We start from the raw sequence: 20272 nt of genomic DNA, 5'->3' as shown, positions 1-20272 counted from the left end.
CACCTGTGGAGCAGAGTGTCTCAGGGCATTAGCCCCATGTGGGGTGGCACTGGGTCTCATGGCTTCAGCCCATTGAGAGACACTGGGCTTGGGGCTTTAGCCCTATTGAAGGTGCTGGGGCTCAGGGCTTCTGCCCCACGAGTTTAAAAATATTTACCAGAGCTCCACTCTGGACACCTCTGGCTGAATTTGAGCCCTGCAAAGTTGTAAATGTTCAGCAACTCTGAAAGCTGGACCCTGCTTCCTTTACTCTGTGTGTGTGTTTTAGATGGTTTTTGTTGGCATCTATTCCTCCATCTGAGCTTCCAACGTATTTATCAACATTTTGTTTTTCAAGGGTGTGGGTGAACTTCAAGGAAAGGAGATAAAATGTTCTTTAAAAGATAGTTAGGGCCTAAACAAGCATCAAAATTTCTGGGTCAGGAAAGCAGAATCTAGTTTGCTGAATAGCAGGAGAATTGATCCTATTTAGCAAACCAATTTATTTTAAATTGTATCATGCCCAAATCATTCTAGACACTTTACATACAAAAATGGAAATAAGATCTGTGCCTCAAAGAGCATACAAAGCCCAGCCCCTGCTAACTGAAGAGGAGAGAGGTAAATATTACTTTATGAGTACATTCCTTAGTTTTAGGAGGCTCTCAGGTACCTCAGTTACAGGAAGCATTTAAATAGCTAGCTAGATATGTAAACAGTCAGAATACGTTTTCTTCTATCCTCTATTGATGAACTGGGGGAAGAGACTTCAGAAGCAGACTGTATTTGCATAGACACACCTGAAAAGCAGAGAGACCTGCTTTGCCAAAGTAATCAATTTTGGCTGTTTTGGGTTAAAATTCATTTTAATCTTGGACCCAGGGATAATTAAATGTTATTATCCTGATTGTATGACGAAAGGGCAGCAGAACTTAATATGCCCTAATTAAGGGGGTCACCCTCACTTTAATCTCACTCTCTTACCTTATTCATTAAATAGGGAGTAGTGATGCCAAATCCAAGTGAAAGTTAGAGAGGACTGGAATGGGTGTTCCTAGCTGCTGATGTGACATTGTTTAAAAAGTCTGTACCAGTTGATACTCTCCTTCAGTGTCTAAAGACAGAGTTGATCAGACTCAAAGGAGAGTCCTTGTTTCTGCTTACTAATTAAGGACTAGAGGTAAAATCACTGATGGGAAGGTCTAGGGCAGCATTTCTCAAACTGGGGTCTCTGGACCCCTGGGGGTCTGTGAGGGCACTTCAGGGGGTTTGTGGGCCCCACTGATCAACTCCTCCCCCTAGTGCCTCCTGCACTCCGGAGAACAGCTGTTCAGTGGCATGCAGGAGGCACTGGTAGGTAGGGGGGTGGAAAAAGGCAGGGAAGAGGAGTAGCAGGGGTGGAGTGGGAGGTGGGGCCTGGGGCTGATTGGGGGGTCTGTGAAAATTTTAAAATTAAAATGGGGGTCCTTGGGTTGCTAAAGTTTGAGAACCGCTGGTCTAGGGGGTTGAACCTTAGACCTTGTGTAGGGACAGTATTGCACTGAAATACAACACAAAGGGTACAGCAGCAGCAGCAGTGAGGTTCCCCACTACCCAGTGAAATGGCTAAGAACTGGGCTAGGTTGAGGAACCATCACAGTTAGATGCAGAGGTGGCAGACAGCAGCATAGACAACAGTGGTAGCAGCGAGCAGCAGAAAAGGCATTGCTCAATGCCCCCCTCAGGGGCGGGAGCTGAACCCACATGAAAGCACCCCTGACCTCTGGGACTTTGCTGACTTTGGACAACTGACTGTGAGTGAGATGCAGCATGTTAAAGGGACATTTGTCTGTCAGGCTTTTACTCTACCCGGTGAGAAACTGAGGCAAAGGACATTGCCCAAGATATTGTGGGGCAGATGTTCACTTGTAGTTTGCATATTTTTGAATCATTATTATGGTATTTTCCAAAATTAATGCTGGGTCTCCTTTCCCTGGCAATAAAAGTTTTCTTTTGTTATTCACAGACTCCGTGCTTGCAAGAGGGGAAGTATTGCCTCTTAGAGGTGCCCAGGGGTGGTATTTAGTTTTACCAGATTTCTGGGTGGGGGCTCGAGGCATTTCTGTTTTGCAATATTAACAGGAACCTCTAGATATGGAACCTGGCCCTTGTTGCTGTCAACACCACCAGGTGTAAGCAGGGGTGCTGGAACAATTTGTATAGTGGGGGTGCTGAGAGTCATTTAGCCAAACTGTAAACTCTGTATATAATGGAAACCACTTCAAGCCAGTGGGTGCGGCAGCACCCCCAGGACCCCTAGTTCCAGCACCTATGGGTGCAAGGGTGACAGAGGGACAGAGTCAGAGAGCAAATAGCAGTGAACAAATTTGGCCAGTTTATTCACAGATGCTTATAGGTGTCATGGAAGATCTATGTTTTGAGAAAGGATTTGAAGGAGGAGAGGGTGGAAGGGGGACCTCTGGATGAAGAGTACGGGAGTGTGAACCCTATGGTAAAGGCACAGAGACAAGTGTGGCACAGGGACATGAAAGGATCAGCTAGATGCAGCTTGGAAGGGGCAGGGAGCAAAAATAATCATGAGCTGAGCATTAGGTAGAAGTTAAATTGTGTAGGGCCTTGAAGGCAAAATAAAGAGCTTGAATATGAATATAAATACTGCTGTAATTCATCTTGCCAGTTGTCTGAGAGAGCACATGCCAAAGTGAAGACATGGGCATAAGGGTCCAGGCCATCTGTCAGGAGAGCCTTATCAGCCAGTCTGAGGACAAATTGAGTACCTCAGTACCTCACATGATATAAATCACTTCACAGTTATTCTCCCTACACTGGTTGGGGACAATAGTTTATGCTGCTCAGGGGATGACAGAGGCTGTGCTAAATAAAGCAATCATGAGGCTGAAATGAGTTACCTATTCCCATCCCCTTATTCAGGATCCTGGTTCATTGTTCAGGGGCTCTTAATTTAAATAAGTAACTGGTCGTTTGACATAACATCTCTCAGGTCACACAAATCATATGTCCCTGTGTCTATCAAATGGTTCTGAACATCCTGGGACATGATGCTCTCAGTCTCAGAGACTTGATTTGGGGTGACCCAAGAGCTATTTTCTCATACACAGCTAGTTGCATATTCGAGGAACATTTGTAAAATGGAGCCTGAGCTGGGGGTGACACAGGGTAAAACACTGCACAAAAAGAAAACTTCTAGAGGGAACTCCATGTTCCAGGCTGTTCAGAACCATCAGATGGATATGGAGATGTATGACTTGGGGTGACCTAGAGGTATAAGGACCTGGGGATAAGTAATTGACTTCAGCTTCATAAGGGATCAATATCCTTATCTCATAATTATAAAACTATGAATCTGCATGTGCACTTCACGGATACACAAATAACCTCACTGTTAGATGAGGGGTGGGGGCTAATACTTGGGAAATATCTGAACGCCTGAACTGGAATCCAAGCCTATTTGTACATCCCAAAAGCAGTGTGGGAAGACAATGGCACATTCATCTGGAGAGTCTGTCAGAGTGGAGTGGTGAGGGAGGACCCTGCACTGGACCCCTGCTCAGGTCTAACCTTTCTGTAAACTCTCACCCTCCAAATAGGTCCCAGCCAGGGCCGGCACAACCCATTAGGCGACCTAGGCAGTCACCTAGGGCACTGCAATTTGGGGGGCGGCGACTGCAGCGGTATTTCCGCGGCGGGACCTTCCGCCACCTCTGGGGAGGGTGGCATTTCGGGGCGGGACCTTCCGCCATCTAGGGCAGCAGAAAAGCTGGCAGTGCTCCTGGTCCCAACCACCCCTCTGTAACGGTCCTTCCCTGTCACTGAGCTTTACGGGTCTTGGGGGAAGTAACCTAGACTCCCACTCCACTTATGAAACCTTCAAGGGACCACCAGCTGGTTTCTCAAAGCGGAGGAACCACGCCTCTTAAATCTTCCCAGGAAGGGACTTCAGGGAAGTGGGCTGTTGCTATTTTGTACCAAGCTGGAATGCACACGGGGTGTACCTGCCACCCTGGAATGGATTCTGGGTGCAGAAGGAAGAGAATCAGAATTCCATTTCTGTTCCTGCTGGAAATAGATTTTGGTGCTGTTGTAGAAGCAGCAGGAGAAGCACACCTGGATTTTTGCACCTTCTGGGGGAAGAGGAGCACCAGACTCCGTAACTCTCATTATCTTGGAGGTTAACAGAGGCCTCAGGGCCCAGAACAGCAGGTTCAAACAGGCAGTTTGAATATCAGAGCAGGCATGTGGAGTGCAGGGAACAGCAGGGCAGCTGGGGTAGGAAGGAAGAAGTGGTGAGTTGGCCAGGGAAAGAATTACATATTTGTGACCAACATGGGTTCCTGGCATGGTGGGGAGGGGGCAGGTGCACAGGGTAACTCAGACAGATAGATAAACTGTGGTAGAACCTTGCTCTCCCAAAGGGAAGTAGAAAGCAAAAATGCACTGTCAGGGGAGGAAGGGGTGTCAGAAGGAGAAGGTGGGCGGGGAGCTGCAGAAATGTATCCATATCTCTCTCTCTCTCTCTGCCTCCTGTTTTCTTTAAGGGTGTTTTTCAAAGCCCTTTTTCCCATCTCCTCCTCCTCCTCCGAGCACTCAGCCAAGGTGGGAAGGAGAGACTATCTGTGATGTGAACTGTGTTCTTTACCAGCCCTCGGGGAGGAGTAGGGCATAAACAACCTAGCAGCAGCAGCAGTAACCACACAGGGAACAGGAGAGTCTCCACAATGAACAGCATAAGGACTCCTCAGCAGGTAGGGAAAGAATTCTAGTTCCCTACTCATATCATTTAACTCAGTTGTGCTCCCTCTCTTTTCCTTCCTTTCTATGTCTCTCTTTCACTCTTACCCTGCTCTGTGCCCTCAGGGGGTTGAACAGCTGGACTCAATTGCACTTGAGAGTTGGGGTACAAAAGAACTTGCACAGGGCCCAACACTAGGGGTTCAGGTTCCAGCACGGGGATCTACGAAGTTTGAGTTTCAACTTTGTTTAGACTTGCCTAATGTACACATAGATAACTCCTGGCTTCCCCTCCCTGCTGCCGGTGAGACAAGATATCAGAGTTTTCTGACTCTATATTTATCTGTATCCCCTGCTTTGCCCACATTTGTCTTTAAGAGTCTTTCTTTCCATATCTCTGTGTCAGATGAGTAATTGCTGGGGGAGGCTCATTTTGCGCTATTCCAGTTGGTAACTGCTGTTAGAACCACCAGCTACAGTTCAGGGTCATCCCAGTGAGCAGTTTTGTCTTGGAATTGCTGTCCACAGTTAAAGGTTTTAGAAAACCGGTTCCCACTGGTGGCCATATTTAGGTTATGCTGAGACCTAAGTGAACAATTTGCAACAAATAATGTATCTGATGCGTTTTTTTTTATAGTATCCACAAATTGTTCACACACAAATTTCAGAATTCCAGATGCCCTCTTTATTCAGAATTATTTGCAATTTTTTTCAACTTTTTTTTTTTAGTGTGGAGATCATTCTTCAATTGGAAATATTTGCAAATTGAAAATCACGTTGTATTGGCTAATTATATGTCATGTGGTTTTGTTTCTCTTTCCTGACTAGATGGCTTATGTAATTAATCAACATAACTGCAAATTTATAATCAATTGTACATTTGCCAAGTAGTGCTAATTTGGTTAAATATATAAGATCCAAATGGAACAGAAACAATACCATATGAGTTATGTAACTAATCAACATAACATGATTTTCAAAATATCTATTATGTTATAATTAAAGCTATTGAATACAGCAAAAGGTAGTGTTCATAAGCCTTTGTTTGTATTCTGAATTGCTGTTCCATTTGTTCATGTTCATACCCATTTTTATTTTCTGTTCAGGCAAATGGGCATGTATATTTGGGGAATGGCTGTTTTACATACAAATACTCATATTCTCATGAGAACAAGAGTAGGTGTCATTCATTATTTTAAATTTTTATTGGCTGTTTTTATGCTTCACACTTTTCAGTCTTCCAGGCCAGGGTTCAGCAAACCATCTCTATTCAGCAAAGCACTTTAGTATGTACTTCACTTTCAATGTGTGCTTCAATCCCATTGGTTTTCTAGGGAGCCAAGCAGAGCCCCAAGGGACAAGAACCACTGCTTGGGGGGGGGGGGGGGGTGAATGTGAGGCAGGCTTGTTCTCCAACCCACCCACTTCACCCACCTCCCATCTGTCTTGTGACAGTATTAGGATTGTAGTGCTGAGGCGGAGGGTGCTGCTGCTTGTGGGCAGTGCTCCCTCATCAAGGCAAGGAGGAGGAGGCATTGTGCACCCATTGAATTGGGAGACTACATCCACCCCTGCATGTGATTACCATGGCAAGTCACACTTCAGGCCCACTGAATAGCAAATGATCAAAGTGAACAGTTTGTGAACAACCCAATGGCTGAAAATAATTCATTCAAGTTATTTAGAGAATACTTACAAATAATAGCCCTGATTCTCCGCTGCCTTGCATCTTTTGTTTCATCATTTACACCCGTACTAACTGAGTGCAAATTAGACGTAAAATGCTACCATTCTGCTTTGGTAGTGTTTTACACCTGCTTTGTGCTCATTTTGCACAAGTGTAAATGTTAATGACAATGGAGAACCAGGCCCAGGGAATGCATAGGCAGAAATCTGTCACAAACAGAAAAAGGGCTACATTATTTGGAGAATTTATTTGCAACAAATAATGCTACTAGCTCTAACTGTAACAGTCTCAGTTCAGGTCCTCTTAGTTTATAAGTCACATGGTTCACATCCCTGAGTGGATGACTTATGTAATTAACCTACACACTATAAATTCCAAATTGTGTATTTTACTCTCAAATAATCAGTTAGAAATTAGCTTCCAGTGCTATTCAAGCATTTGGACTGAAATGGCAAATTTGACAAGAATTGGTGTTATAGTAAAACTTGAGTGCCTGAATATTCGTGGAAAGCAAATAGGATTGTGAACATGGTTGAGTCGAAGTACACTTTCCACTTCATACTAATATTCTTAGAGAATTGTCTCCTTGCTTTGTTCACCTCTAGATATATATTTGCTTAAGATGCCAATTCTCTCTCTCTTTCTCTCTCTCCCCTCCCTCCAACCACCAAGAATTTCTCCCACATTCAGCACTTCAGAATCTGAGCACCTTGCAAAATTATCATCACCACAAGGCAAAAGCCTCTTCCTTAGACACTCTGGGTTGTTTTTTTCAGCAATTTCCTCTCCTCCTCTATCATCCCCTTTATTGCAGATGTGGGGAAAGCTCAGCTGAAGAAGCAAGTTTTATATTTTGCTCTAAGAGCTGTGAGCTCTGAGCTTATTTTTCATGGGAAGTGAATTCTATCTCTTGAGCCAGCTGCTGAAAAAGCTCTGCTTTCTTCTCTCCCAGGGTTAATTCTCCAGACTAACATTTTCATAGTTCCTGATTAGACATCTATGGAGACGGACAAAGATGTTTTCTAGCACCGCACTGGTTGAAATTATGGTCAAAGATTCAGCAAAAAAATTAAAAAGAAAATGAACAGTTTTGTTAAAAAATTTTCACATTGTTTTCAATTTTTGAAAAAAAAAGGGAAAAGAAAATTAATTTTGAAAAAAATTGTTTACAATTTCTGGATCCCCTCTCACTTATATCAATTTTTACTCCTGCCCAGTTTTTTAAAAAGGCAACGGGGTGTAAAAATGGGGAGGGGGGGGGGATTTTCTCTGACTATATACACTTATTTTCATACATTTCTTGTAGTGAATAATTTAAATAAGAGATAGTGGGTTTTTCCCCCTTATTTCTCTAACTTCTTTACCTTTCCCATCCCCCTTTTTCAGGGGAAGAAAGTTGGGAAGTAAGTAAAATAGAGAGAAACTGGGAAATTTCTAACTATTTTGAAATAAAAAATTCAAACATTTTAAGAGTTTTGGATATTTTAACATTTTTGTTTAGAAATTTTTCTAAACAAACAAGTCATCAGCAATGATATATTTATTTATATATTTATTCACAAAAAATATTTTAATTAAACCCTATTTTGGGGGGGCCACATAATTTTCTTTCTTTCTTTCTTTTTTTTTTTTTTTTTGTATCTGCCCAGGTGGTTACTTGACTTGGCTTGATTCTGTGTCTAACCTTAAAGACTGAAACAGAAAATTTGAATTTGGCCATTTGTTCTGTGAGGAGCTCATGAAATAAGCAGAGCTTTGGGGAGATCTGCTTTTGTTGACACTGGAGCCTGCCTTAGCCCTGCTGCGCCGCCAACCGGACTTTTAACGGCCCGGTCAGCAGTGCTGACCGGAGCTGCCAGGGTCCCTTTTCGACTGGGCGTTCTAGTTGAAAACCGGATGCCTGGCAATCCTATCTGTATTAGCATATGTAACCTATAAATGACAGGGTTCATACCCCATTCACCCATGTCCATCCCCTACCCTGGAATATCCAGTCCCCACAACATGGAGAAGCACTAGAAATGCTGACCCACTCCTCGGTCTCCTGTAAACCATTCAGACTCCACACTCCTTCATGAATTGAAGCTAGTGATGGCTTGGAGGTAAAAGGCTCTCTATCCTCTTCCTCAATCTCCTCCAACCATACTGCCAGTTTACTCACTCACTCTTCTCTTATCTGAGGCCAGGTGGGGAGGGGCAACCTGCACATGATAGGCTCCATATCCCATTCCTCAGTCTTGTGTAAGCCATCCAACTGTCTTGCTCCCCACAACTTCAGGCCAGATTGGAACAAGATGTAAAAGCCTCCATATCCCATTGCCAAATCCCTTTGAGTATCCAGACCTACCTGAGCTGAGACCAGACTGAAGCCAGACTATTTGAAAAATTCTGTAGATCAGTGGCACCCCTTCCTCCCTACAGTCCCCCAGAGCCACGGTCAAGGATAGTTAGTTTGTGTTGGGCCATGTGTATCTAGCCATGAGAGGCAGAGGAGGCATTCCCCCATTCTGTATCTTCTTCCCACAGCACTAAGGGAGGAGATCAGTGTCCTTCCGAACAGACCCAAGACATTGTTATTTCAAAAGTTGAATGTCATTCCTTCAAATCCAACATCAAAAACAGATAAGCTAAATCCAAAGGCTATTATTTAGGAAATATGAAGTGTTTTAGGAACATTTGTTCTTGTCATGTCCCTCATTGCACAGACCCTAACATCTCAGCTTCCTTGCATTGTTCAGAATTGTACATTTGGAGGGAGCACTCTAAATGTCTGTTTTTGTTTGTTTGCTTGCTTGCTTCTTTGTTTTAATCACTATTATTTAACAGAGGCATTATTTAACAAGGAAAATATTAATACACTGTGTGTGTAGAGTCTACTTTGAATCATAGCTTCCACCGGAAATGAAAAGTCACATCTTGCTGCTTCCTGTCTTCTTATACCACAACTTTCAGCATTTGAGGAGGAGATATAGGTACCCTTCAAAGAGCACAAGACCAGGGTAATCCAGGATTTTGAACACCTTGTAATCAGGCTGCAAACCTGAAAAACAGGGAAACATATTGCAGGGGCAAAGAGGGGGCACAAGGGATGGTTTTGGAGGGAGTTAAGGAATTGCACACAGAAGAAAAGGGTACCCACTCCTCTCTGTTCTTAAGCCATGCAGATTCTCCCTCCCGTTCCACCCCTTCCCTGAGACTGTCTTCACTTTCAGAGTAAAACCCAGTGTGTGTTACCATCACAGTGGGATCAAAGGGTGGAAGAAAACCATTTTTCTCCCTTTGTTGTATTCTGTCTGGTCACTTTCTATGTTGTCTACCCTACATGTGCAGGCCCAACTTCTGTCTATTTGATTTCCTTTCTCCTATTCCAAATCCTGCCTTAATTAGTTGGGGGCAGATTTTCAAAGGCACAGTTATGCACCCATTGAAAGCCACTGGGAACTGGGCACATAATATAATATAATATAATATAATATAATATAATATAATATAATATAATATAATATAATATAATATAATATAATATATGGAGATATACCTATCTCATAGAACTGGAAAGGACCCCGAAAGGTCATTGAGTCCAACCCCCTGTCTTCATTAGCAGGACCGTACTGGAATGTCTGTCTTTGAAAATCCCACATTAACGATTGTGCTGCCTTTCGAGGATGTAAAATACTAGGTGTGCTAAGCATTATGGCCCAGATCCATAAAAATATTGAGGCAGGTTCCTAAATTCCATTGAAATCAATGGAAGTTAGAAGCCTCAATACCTTTGTGGATCTGGGGCTATAACACTGCTTTTTGCTCTTCTCCATCTATTCTATTCAGCTCTGTATAGGATCTTATATCACGCTCATCACTGTAGTGTGTGAGCAGCTTCCAGCAGATGTATGAGCACCTTCCAGTAGTGCATTAAGCAGCGTGACTAACGTCTGTCATGTCTGGTTAGTTCTCTCATACTCTCCCATGGGGAGAAGAGTGTTGCACGAGAGTGTTCAGTTTGGTAGAATTTTTTGTTTAGTTTTGTGTTGTCGTTGTTGTTGCTTAAATATACTTATTGCTCTGTGTTTATGGTAAAGAAGGCAGGCTGAATAAGTGCACCTTGCACTTGAAGCAGAAGGTGGTGAGGTTTGGGATGGTCCTTAGTTTCTGGAGGAGTCCATTCCACACTCTCAAATCAGCTCCTGAGAAAGCTTTGTCTCCTGCACTGATGCATCCTTCTTTTTCTATACCATCTCCACATTCCTCCTTTCCTGCCTGGGTTTTCTGTTCTTATCTTTTCTCTGCTTTTATTATGATTATTGTTTATTATTAATCATGTTTATGGCAGTAGTGCCCAAGGCCAACCAAAATTGGGCCCCCATTGTGCTGTACAAACACAGAGCAGCAGATGGTCCCTGCCAAAAAGAGCTTACAGTCTGAACAGACCGGAGAGACACAGGGTGGGGGCAAGGGGGTAACACACAAGCAGAATGAACAATGGGATGGCAGCATATTAGTGCCATGATTTTTGGGGAGGAGTTGGGAGCTCAGCTAAATGGAAAGAAAGGGAAGGATCGCTGCAGCTGGTGAGGAAGAGGTGCAGAAACTGCTGTTGAGGGTTCTGCAAGGCATGGATAGAAGCAGCTGGGGAACTGGTACAATTACTAATGTCTCTGGTTACCAGCCCTCCTGTATCAATACTGGTAGACGGGTGGAGCTGGGAGGGCATGTGACCTGGCATAACTTTAAAAGGAATGTTTCTCTCTTCATCGCCTCTCTTTTCCTAACTCCCCCTTTTCAGCCCTGTGAGGAGGATCCAAGAGAGGCTGCAAAGAAAGGAAGATGTCTCCGGGGGAAGAGCCTGCTCCTGTGTGCTCTCACGCTCAGTACTGTCCTTGGGTTTGCATTGCTTCTTGCCTACACCATCCTACACCAGGGCCTGGGTACAAGACATGACAGTCTTTCTCCCTTCCCTCGCACCCGACCCACCAGTGAGACCCCTTCCTCTCTCTCCTCTCCCTTCATTGCCTTTTGGGCTGAGCATCTACATGAGGCCCAAGCCCTGGAAGATTCCTAAGTCTTAGGAAAACATAAATGTCTGAAGTAAATAAATTCTAATAAAGAGATATTGCCCTACCCCTCTCCAAGCCTTCCCTGCTATGTGGAGACCGCCTCACTCCCAAGCTTCCTGCCAACCTAGTGTGGCCTGGCCCAGCTTCCATGAAGAGCAGCACTGCACTTTCTAAAAGCTATTGTATTACAGTACTCTCATCCCCTCCCTCTAACTCACAGCTTCTGTATCCCTGAGCAGTATTGGTCTGTCTGTAGGTGACCCAGCAGAAATGTGGATAAGTCTAGAATTTGGGGCTGGGGCTTGGAATTGCCCCTCCTTTCCATCCCTGAATTCATAGGCCCGTCCTAGTTTTCACGGGTCCAACCAATGGAATCCTTGTATTAATAAGACAATTAGAGAGTTCCTGTCAGTGGCAGAGCTGGAAATAGAGCCCAGGAATCCAGATCCACAAGCAGTCCACTTTTCTAACCACTAGACAGATCTCTGCTATAAGGATCTATAAATATGAAGAGGCCAAGTCATACACATCCTCTTCCCCAGTTTACTTATTTTCCCCTTAGCAGGCATTTCCCTTTAACTCCTCTCCTGTCCTTTCCCCATTTGTGAGGGTTGGGGAGCCCCTCACTATAAACCCCTAGAAGTTAGAGACAGAAAGGCTATATTAGTTCAGATCTCCACCTTTTCCCACATACATCATACCAACCAGTGAAGTTCTGAGCCCTACTTGTATATTATACATGACTTTACTTAGGCCAGTTTTCTGTCTCAGACAATGGCCCTTCCACCCTTCACCTTGAGACACCTTGAGACATTAAGCCGCAGCCTATGGCCTTGTCTAGACACAAACTTCCAAGGGTTTAACTAAAGATGTATTATTATTTTGACTGAAGGGTGGCTTATTTCAGCAAAAAACAGACTTAACTGGAAACCAACACAAACCACTCTCAAAACAAAATAAGAGTGTCTACCCAGGAGTTTACACAGGCTTAATTAAATCAGTTTTTAAATCAACATAAGTTGGACTGGTGCAACTTTCCTTTGTAGAAAAGGTCTGACAGATGTCACTTTTGAAAAATGCTTCCTGAAATATCATTGTTCAGGTTTAGCTCTTTTCCCCTAGCTATGCCCTTCTCTTCCTTTCTGGTGTTTACACCCTTCCTAACCTTGTAGTGGTTATCATATTCCCTTGGGGTCATTACTTGGCCAAACACACAGTGAATGTAGTAAGAAGATGAAAATAGGAGGAGAAGTTTGTTGATAATCAGCTTTGTGGCCATTTGGGTTGTGCCAAGATGGGACCTTCTCCCTGGGGTGACCATTCATCCTTTATTTTAATGGCTTCCCTTAATTGGTACTTATTGACATCCATCCATAAAGTCAAACACAGGATACACTTTATCCTCTGTTCAGCAATAATTTTTCAAAGAATCCAACACTGTGCCAAAAGCATAGAATTTTTACCACAAATAAAACTTCAAAATAACCTCTCTCCTATATTTTCATACAGTTGTCCTGAATTTCCTTCACCCTGCTAATGATGGCTCCTGTCTTTGCTTCTTGCTCAGAACCTTGTGACACAGAGGAGTGTCTCACGCTCCTGGCCAGACTCCTGGAGGTGAGAAATGCCACCATAGACCCCTGTGAGGATTTTTATGGCTACGCCTGTGGCAACTGGGAAGCCAACCACTTGCGCACGGGGACTATGGAGTCATCAAATGTGTTTGATGTCCTGCTGGAAGAAAACCAGCTGATCCTGAAGAGGCTCTTAGGTAGGGAGGGGAGATGGATGGTGTATGTACTGCCAGCATGCTCTTCAGTCAGAGCTCTGATTACTAATATACAACAGTGCAGCCACTCCCAACAGGGACCAAACCCAACCCCTGTCACCTCTCTGTCACTGCAACCACAACCATGAATCCCAGCATGCACCAGTATGGGACCACACCAATGGGAATAACACCATCCCCCTGTCACTACAACCCCCAACATGCATCACTACAAACTTCCCCAAAATATGACCAAACCATTTCAGTCACCATAGCCAGAGTAACAACCACATGGTCTCTCACTTCAGCCCCTTAAGTCCAAATCATTTTCCTGCCATCTCACACCATCACCACTGTGGAAGTAGCCACATCAGTCGGGCAGCAATACAACCAACCATGCACTGACACACAACCACCCCCATGTTATCTCCCTGTCACTGCCACCAGAGCTATAACCATCCTAGATGAGAAAATAAAGCTCTCTTGGGATTCTCCAGTGCTGACTTGTGACTGTATCCCTCTGTCTCCTAGAGTCTGGATGTGATCATGTCTCTCGTTACTCTCTGGGCCCCTAGAAATTATAGCAGAAACCTCCTTGCTCACTGCTAAAGCTACTATTTTGGTTTAGATGATTGTGGGTTGTACCTTTTAGTGTGGAAGATCCAGATTTGATCTGTACTGGTGACCATGGCGTTTATCTATGCAGCTTCAGTATGCTACATTTAATCAAGGATTGTCAAACAAGCTGTAGTTCCTGCTTCAGGATGCACATTACCTCTTACCAACCCCACCTCCTCACCTGATGCTATTTCTTGGTCTTCTTTAATTTTTGGCCCATTAATGTTTTGTGTGATTTCCTTTTCTCAGAGGTTCCACAGCTCAGGGTTGGAAGTTCAGCCAAGGAAAAAGCCATCCAGTTCTACCACTCCTGCATGGATACCCAACAGATAGAAGCAGAAGGGGCTCAGCCCTTGAAGGAGCTTATAAATCAGGTGATCATTGTTCACACAATACTATTTCTGAGCATATGTATACCCTTACACTTCAGAAAACAGTTCTACCAGGAAAAGGATAGAAAACAATAGGGAGAAAAATAATAATCTGCTTCATTATTTGCTCCTTCATTATTGCACTTGCCAGCACCAGGTGACTAAGGTGTCAGTGATGGCAAGTTGATGGCTTCTGCCCATGGAATGAGCATAATTTGTAAATGAGGAGTCACAGCCTAATTTATAACTGACGAGACTCCATGGCACAAACAGCATTTCCCTAATAGATATGATGGGATCAACGCTCATATTTGGCTGCCTGATTTCAGGCCCTGAATATGTATTTAGTATACCTTAATGTCCATTCAGGCACGTGCAGCCTTGCAGTTTTAGAATTCCTCCCATCCTGCAGGCAGGGATATTTTTCTTAACAGGAACTCATGTAATTCAATAAGATCCAGTCTGCAAGATAGGAAACTCCCTCCAAAACAGATGGAATTTTGGGGCCCAAGGAATGCACCTAAATCCCCAAGTATGAAAAATGAGCCCTAACTGCCCTGCTTGAGGGTCACAGTGAAGTGTAGACACTTTCCTTTCACCCCCCTCTACCTTCTTATGTCACCTGTGGACCTCAAGTGACTTCCTCTCATCCTCTTGCCCTCCTCTGCCCTTTATAGCAATTTTATGTCATTCCATAAAGATAAAGTGACAGGGTCACTTTAGGGTCACACAGCAAGTGTGAAGATTTTCATGGGTTCTTCCTAGTCTTCTTAATTATTTGTACTGATCCTGAAGCTTGGTTGTCATATTCATGGGGGGAGAAAGCTCAGTGGTTTGAGCATTGACCTGCTAAAGCCAGGGTTGTAAGCTCAATTCTTCAGGGGGCCATTTGGGTATTGGTTCTGCTTTGAGCAGTAGGTTGGACTAGATGACCTCCTGAGGTTCCTTCCAACCCTGACATTCTGTGATCATGTTCCATGGGGGGTGGGTAGGTGGAGAGAAATTTGGAAATCAGTATCTGGCAGCTGTTCCCATTTCTCTTTCCACCAATGGTAATCAGTAAGTTCTCTCTGTTTGTCACTCTTTTTCCTCAGGTTGGTGGCTGGAACGTCACAGGCCCCGAGAAACAGACCGATTTTAACCAGACCCTGCAAACACTCATGGGCAAATACAACACTTTCCCCTTCTTCAGAGCATATGTGGGACCCAACTCTTCTGACCCCAGCACCAATATCATCCAGGTGAGAGGATCAGCAGGAGATGGCAGTCGGAAAGGACAAAGTCAGGGCAGTACCTGTGGGCCTTTAGGATCAAATAACTGCTTAAGCTACTGGGAGAGGCAGTGGAAATTGGACATATTTTATGAGTATTATAAACATATTCGCTCCTTAAAAAGATCTCTGCAAATCTATGCAATTAAAATAAACAAGAAGAACTGTTTTGCCATGCAGTGTGTAATTAACCCATGGAACTCACTGCTGCAGGATGTCATTGATGTTACTAGATCAGGGAGACTAGAAGAGGATTAGGCACTTCCATGAACTGAACCAACACCAGCTACGTAGGGGCCAAATTGTTTTGGTCATCAATCCTCGTGAGCTGGGAGGCCTAGGAGTCCTCCATGCTCCAGTTTTATAATATTACATAATGAGGTATGTTGTGGATATTTTAAAGCCTTTGTCTGTCAGAGACTGGAGACCAGATGCTATTTTATATCAGTTCATTTTCTTACATTTTCCACTCATTTCTTAATTCTGTAATTACTTTTTTAAACAATAACATAATCTTTATCATTCATTTCTGGAAATTGAGCATATGGGGAGTGGGTTAGGGTGAGCACAGGCAGATAAAGTTATTTTCCTTTCTCCCACCCTTTATCTGCCCTTGTCTAGTTAGATAGTAAGCTGTCTTGGAAGGGACTGGCTCTTGTTATGTGCATAGCACAATGGGGCCCTGGTCTCAAATGGGGTCTCTTGGCATCACTTAAATAAAAATTCATACGTTGTTGTTGTTATGTATTATATGTAATAATAATAATTAGGGCTGTCAAGCGATTAAAAAAAGGAATCATGATTAATCGCAATATTAAAAAAATTAATTGCATGATTAATTGTGCTGTTAAATAATAATAGAATACTATTTATATAAATATTTTTGGATGTTTTCCACATTTTCAAATATATTGATTTAAATTACAACACAGAATACAAAGTATACAGTGCTCACTTTATATTTTTTTATTATAAATATTTGCACTGTAAAAAGAAAAGAAAGTATTTTTCAATTCACTTAATATAAGTACTGTAGTGCAATCTCTTTATCATGAAAGTTAAACTTACAAATGTAGTATTTGATGTACAAAAAATAACTGCATTCAAAAATAAAACAATGTAAAACTTTAGTGCCTACAAGTCCACTCAGTTCTACTTCTTGTTCAGCCAATCGCTCAGACAAACAAGTTTGTTTTCATTTGCAGGAGATAATGCTGCACACTTCTTGTTCACCGGAAAGTGAGAACAGACATTCAAAGGGCACTATTGTAGCCAGTGTTGCAAGATATTTATGTGCCAGATGTGCTAAAGATTCATATGTCCCTTCATGCTTCAACCACCATTCCAGGGGACATGCGTCCATACTGATAATGAGTTCTGCTTGATAACAATCCAATGCAGTGCAGACCAACAGATGTTCATTTTCATCATCTGAGTCAGATGCTACCAGCAGAAGGTTTATTTTCTTTTTTGGTGGTTTGGGTTCTATATTTTCTGCATCAGAGTGTTGCTCTTTTAAGACTTCTGAAAGCATGCTCCACACTTCGTCCCTCTCAGATTTTTGGAAGGCACTTAAAATCTTAAACCTTCGGTCGAGTGCTGTAGCTACTTTTAGAAATCTCACATTGGTACCTTCTTTGCATTGTGTCAAATCTGCAGTGAAAATGTTCTTAAAACAAACAACATGCTGGGTCATCATCTGAGACTGCTATAACATGAAATATATAGCAGAATGCTGGTAAAAACACAGAGCAGGGGACATACAATTCTCCCGCAAGGAGTTCAGTCACAAATTTAATTAACGCATTATTTTTTTTAATGAGTGCCATCAGCATGGAAGCATGTCCTCTGAAATGGTGGCCAAAGCATGAAGGGGCATACGAATGTTTAGCATATCTGTCGTGTAAATATGATGGAATGCTGGCTTCAAAAGTGCTATGCGAATGTCTGTTCTCACTTTCAGGTGAGGTTGTAAATAAGAAGTGGGCAGTACTGTCTCCTGTAAATATAAACAAACTTGTTTGTCTTAGCTATTGGCTGAAGAAGAAGTAGGACTGAGTAGACTTGTAGGCTCTAAAGTTTTACATTGTTTTGTTTTTGAGTGCAGTTATGTAACAAAAAAATCTACATTTGTAAGTTGCGCTTTCACGATAAAGAGATTGAACTACGTACTTGTACACCTTGTACTTGTATAAGGTGAACTGAAAAATACTATTTCTTTTATCATTTTTACAGTGCAAATATTTGTAATCAAAATAATATAAAGTGAACCTGTACACTTTATATTCTGTGTTGTAATTGAAATCAATATACAGTGAAACCCCGCTATAACGTGATGATTGGGGTTCAAAACATTCGATCGCAATAAATGCGGGGTCGCGGTATAGCGGGGTCAGTTTCAAGCCGGTCCATTTCTCTTGGGCAGAGAGCAGGGGAGATGTGCAAGGGGCAGAGGAAGAGTGAGGAGCAGCTGGGGAGGAGAATGGCTCTTCCTGCCAAAAGGAGAAGCAGGGGTAGGGGGGAAGAGGCAGTGGGGAAGGCACATTCCTTTTTTTGTTTTTTTGTTTTTCTTTTGCGGCGCTCCGGTCGGGGTTTTTTTGTGTGTGTGCTTTTTTTTTTTTTTTTTTTGTACTTCGGCGGCGCTCCGGCCGTTTTTTTGTTTGTTTGTCTGTTTGTTTACAGCAAGCAGGGGAGATGTGCAAGGGGCAGAGGAAGAGTGAAGAGCAGCTGGGGAGGAGAATGGCTCTTCCCGCCAAAAGGAGAAGCAGGGGTAGGGGGGAAGATGCAGTGGGGAAGGCACGTTCCTTTTTTAGTTTTTTGTTTTTCTTCGGCGGCGCTCCAGCTGGGTTTTTTTGTTTGTTTGTTTATTTTGTGCTTCAGCGGCGCTCCGGCCGGTGGTTTCTTTTTGTTTTTTTGGGGGGGGGGTTTGCGTGCTTGGGGTGGCGAGAGCCACCTTATGATCACATTATATCCGAATTCGCCTTATCGCGGGGCGTGTTATAGCGGGGTTTCCCTGTAATTGAAAGTGTAGAAAAGCATCCAAAATATTTAATAAATTTCAATTGGCATTCTATTGTTTAACAGTGCAATTAAAACTGTGATTAATTGTGATTAATTTTTTTTATCACAATTAAGTTTTTGAGTTAATCATGTGAATTAACTGTGATTAATTGACAGCCCTAATAATAATAGAGATCTACCTATCTCATAGAGCTGGAAGGGACCCTGAAATGTCATCAAGTCTAGCCCCCTGCCTTCACTAGGCAGGACCAAGTACTGATTTTGCCCCTGATCCCTAAGTGGCCCCCTCAAGGATTAAACTCACAATGCTGGGCTTAGCAGGCCAATGTTCAAACCACTAAGCTATCCTTCCCCCTCCTGCTACTTTCTTCTGTATCCAGTGAAGACTAACCAATGTAGCTTGAATTTAAATGTCAAATACTCACAGCAAACTTCTTGCAAATGAGCTGGAGACCAAAAATTAAGCCTAGAACTGTTTGGGGGACACTTCTCAATAATAATGACAATCATAAGCTGCTTGCAGACAAATTATTGAACAGATAAAGAAACAAAAGTCATTGAATAAATTATTTCCCCATCTCTAGTGTTTCTGGCATTAACTAAGTGTTTTTCCTTTCCTCAGATTGACCATCCTGAGTTTGAGATGCCACCAGAGAGTGACTACAATGAAAAAGCAAATTATCCCGAGGTACCCTATAAGAGGCCTACTGGGTTCAGGGATCTACTTTGAAATGTCCCCTGATTTGGATTGGTTTGTGAGTGGTGATCATCAGTGTCTGATGAGATCATGGGGCTATTCCAGGGCTTGTCCACACTAGGACAGGATGGGGGGTTGGAATATTTTTAGCTAACAGGTTTTTAAGTCCTGGTGTAGGAAGGGCATGTTGCATTTTTTTAATGTGTTAGCTTGTCAAGGGGAACGTGGTGTACAAAAAACTTGTCCTGATTATAGTAGGACTTTATAACCTGTTAGTTAAAATGTGACACATTTCATTCTAGTGTGGATGAGAGCCCTTGGAATCACCTTTGAATTCAGTCCAGAAAATCCAATTCCGTTTAGTCATCTCGTCTTCTTCATCTTTCTGAACTGGATCAGCTGAATTGGCTGCAATTTACTGACTGTGGGTCTTTCAGAAGACATCTGAAATACCAAAGTTCTGTCTTCCCACCATGGATGTTTAAGATCCCCTGATAATCCAAGTACAACCAGGAGTCTGGTCTGCTATCTCTGTCCAAAATTTCCATTATGTTTGTCTCACTCTCTGGATTGGCTCAGAACTGTCAGAAAACAAGGTACATACCCCAAACTGGTGGTGTATTCTATAATTAGATTTTACCAAGCCAGTAACAAATGTGCACTCCTGGATCACTACATCATCCTTACCATGGAGTCATAGCCTCTCCAGTCTATCTTGCCACCCAGACAAACTAAACTTAGTGATAAAAGGTTATAAGTCCAAAACGATAGCAGTTGATATAATAAACTGCTAGTTGCCCAAAAGTCTTTTCAGGGAACCCAGATGTTTCTGGGGATCGTCACTTTGCATTTGGCATCTTCCCTCTAAAAGTCATAGAATCATAGAATATCCAAAAGTCCAAACAGTCAGAGATGACGATTATTCCTTTGAATCGGTATTCATAGTTTCTGCTCACAGAAGACAATCTGAATCATAGAATCATAGAATATGAGGGTTGGAAGGGACCTCAGAAAGTCATCTAGTCCAACCCCCTGCTCAAAGCAGGACCAATACCCA

At 42.9% G+C, this 20272-nt stretch overlaps 1 protein-coding gene across 8 annotated transcripts in view; it reads left to right on the top strand.

Moving 5' to 3' along the window:
* The first annotated feature begins 4469 nt into the window (after positions 1-4469).
* Positions 4470-20272, top strand: part of KEL (Kell metallo-endopeptidase (Kell blood group)) — a 30931-nt gene continuing 15128 nt past the window's right edge. For 2 of the 8 annotated variants that reach the window (XM_065584945.1, XM_065584920.1), the window contains exons 1-6: positions 4470-4742; positions 11199-11388; positions 13037-13240; positions 14105-14229; positions 15321-15467; positions 19141-19206. In XM_065584945.1, the coding sequence (XP_065441017.1) occupies positions 4716-4742; positions 11199-11388; positions 13037-13240; positions 14105-14229; positions 15321-15467; positions 19141-19206 (759 nt within the window). In that variant the 5' untranslated portion in view covers positions 4470-4715. Of the gene's footprint in view, positions 4743-11198; positions 11389-12978; positions 13241-14104; positions 14230-15320; positions 15468-19140; positions 19207-20272 lie in introns of those variants that run through there. The other 6 variants (XM_005281661.5, XM_065584952.1, XM_065584927.1 and 3 more) reach the window with 6 other exon arrangements.

This window comes from Chrysemys picta, chromosome 1, assembly GCF_011386835.1.
Source record: "Chrysemys picta bellii isolate R12L10 chromosome 1, ASM1138683v2, whole genome shotgun sequence".
Classification (NCBI taxonomy): domain Eukaryota; kingdom Metazoa; phylum Chordata; order Testudines; family Emydidae; genus Chrysemys; species Chrysemys picta.
This window is presented reverse-complemented; position numbering and strand designations above follow the sequence as displayed.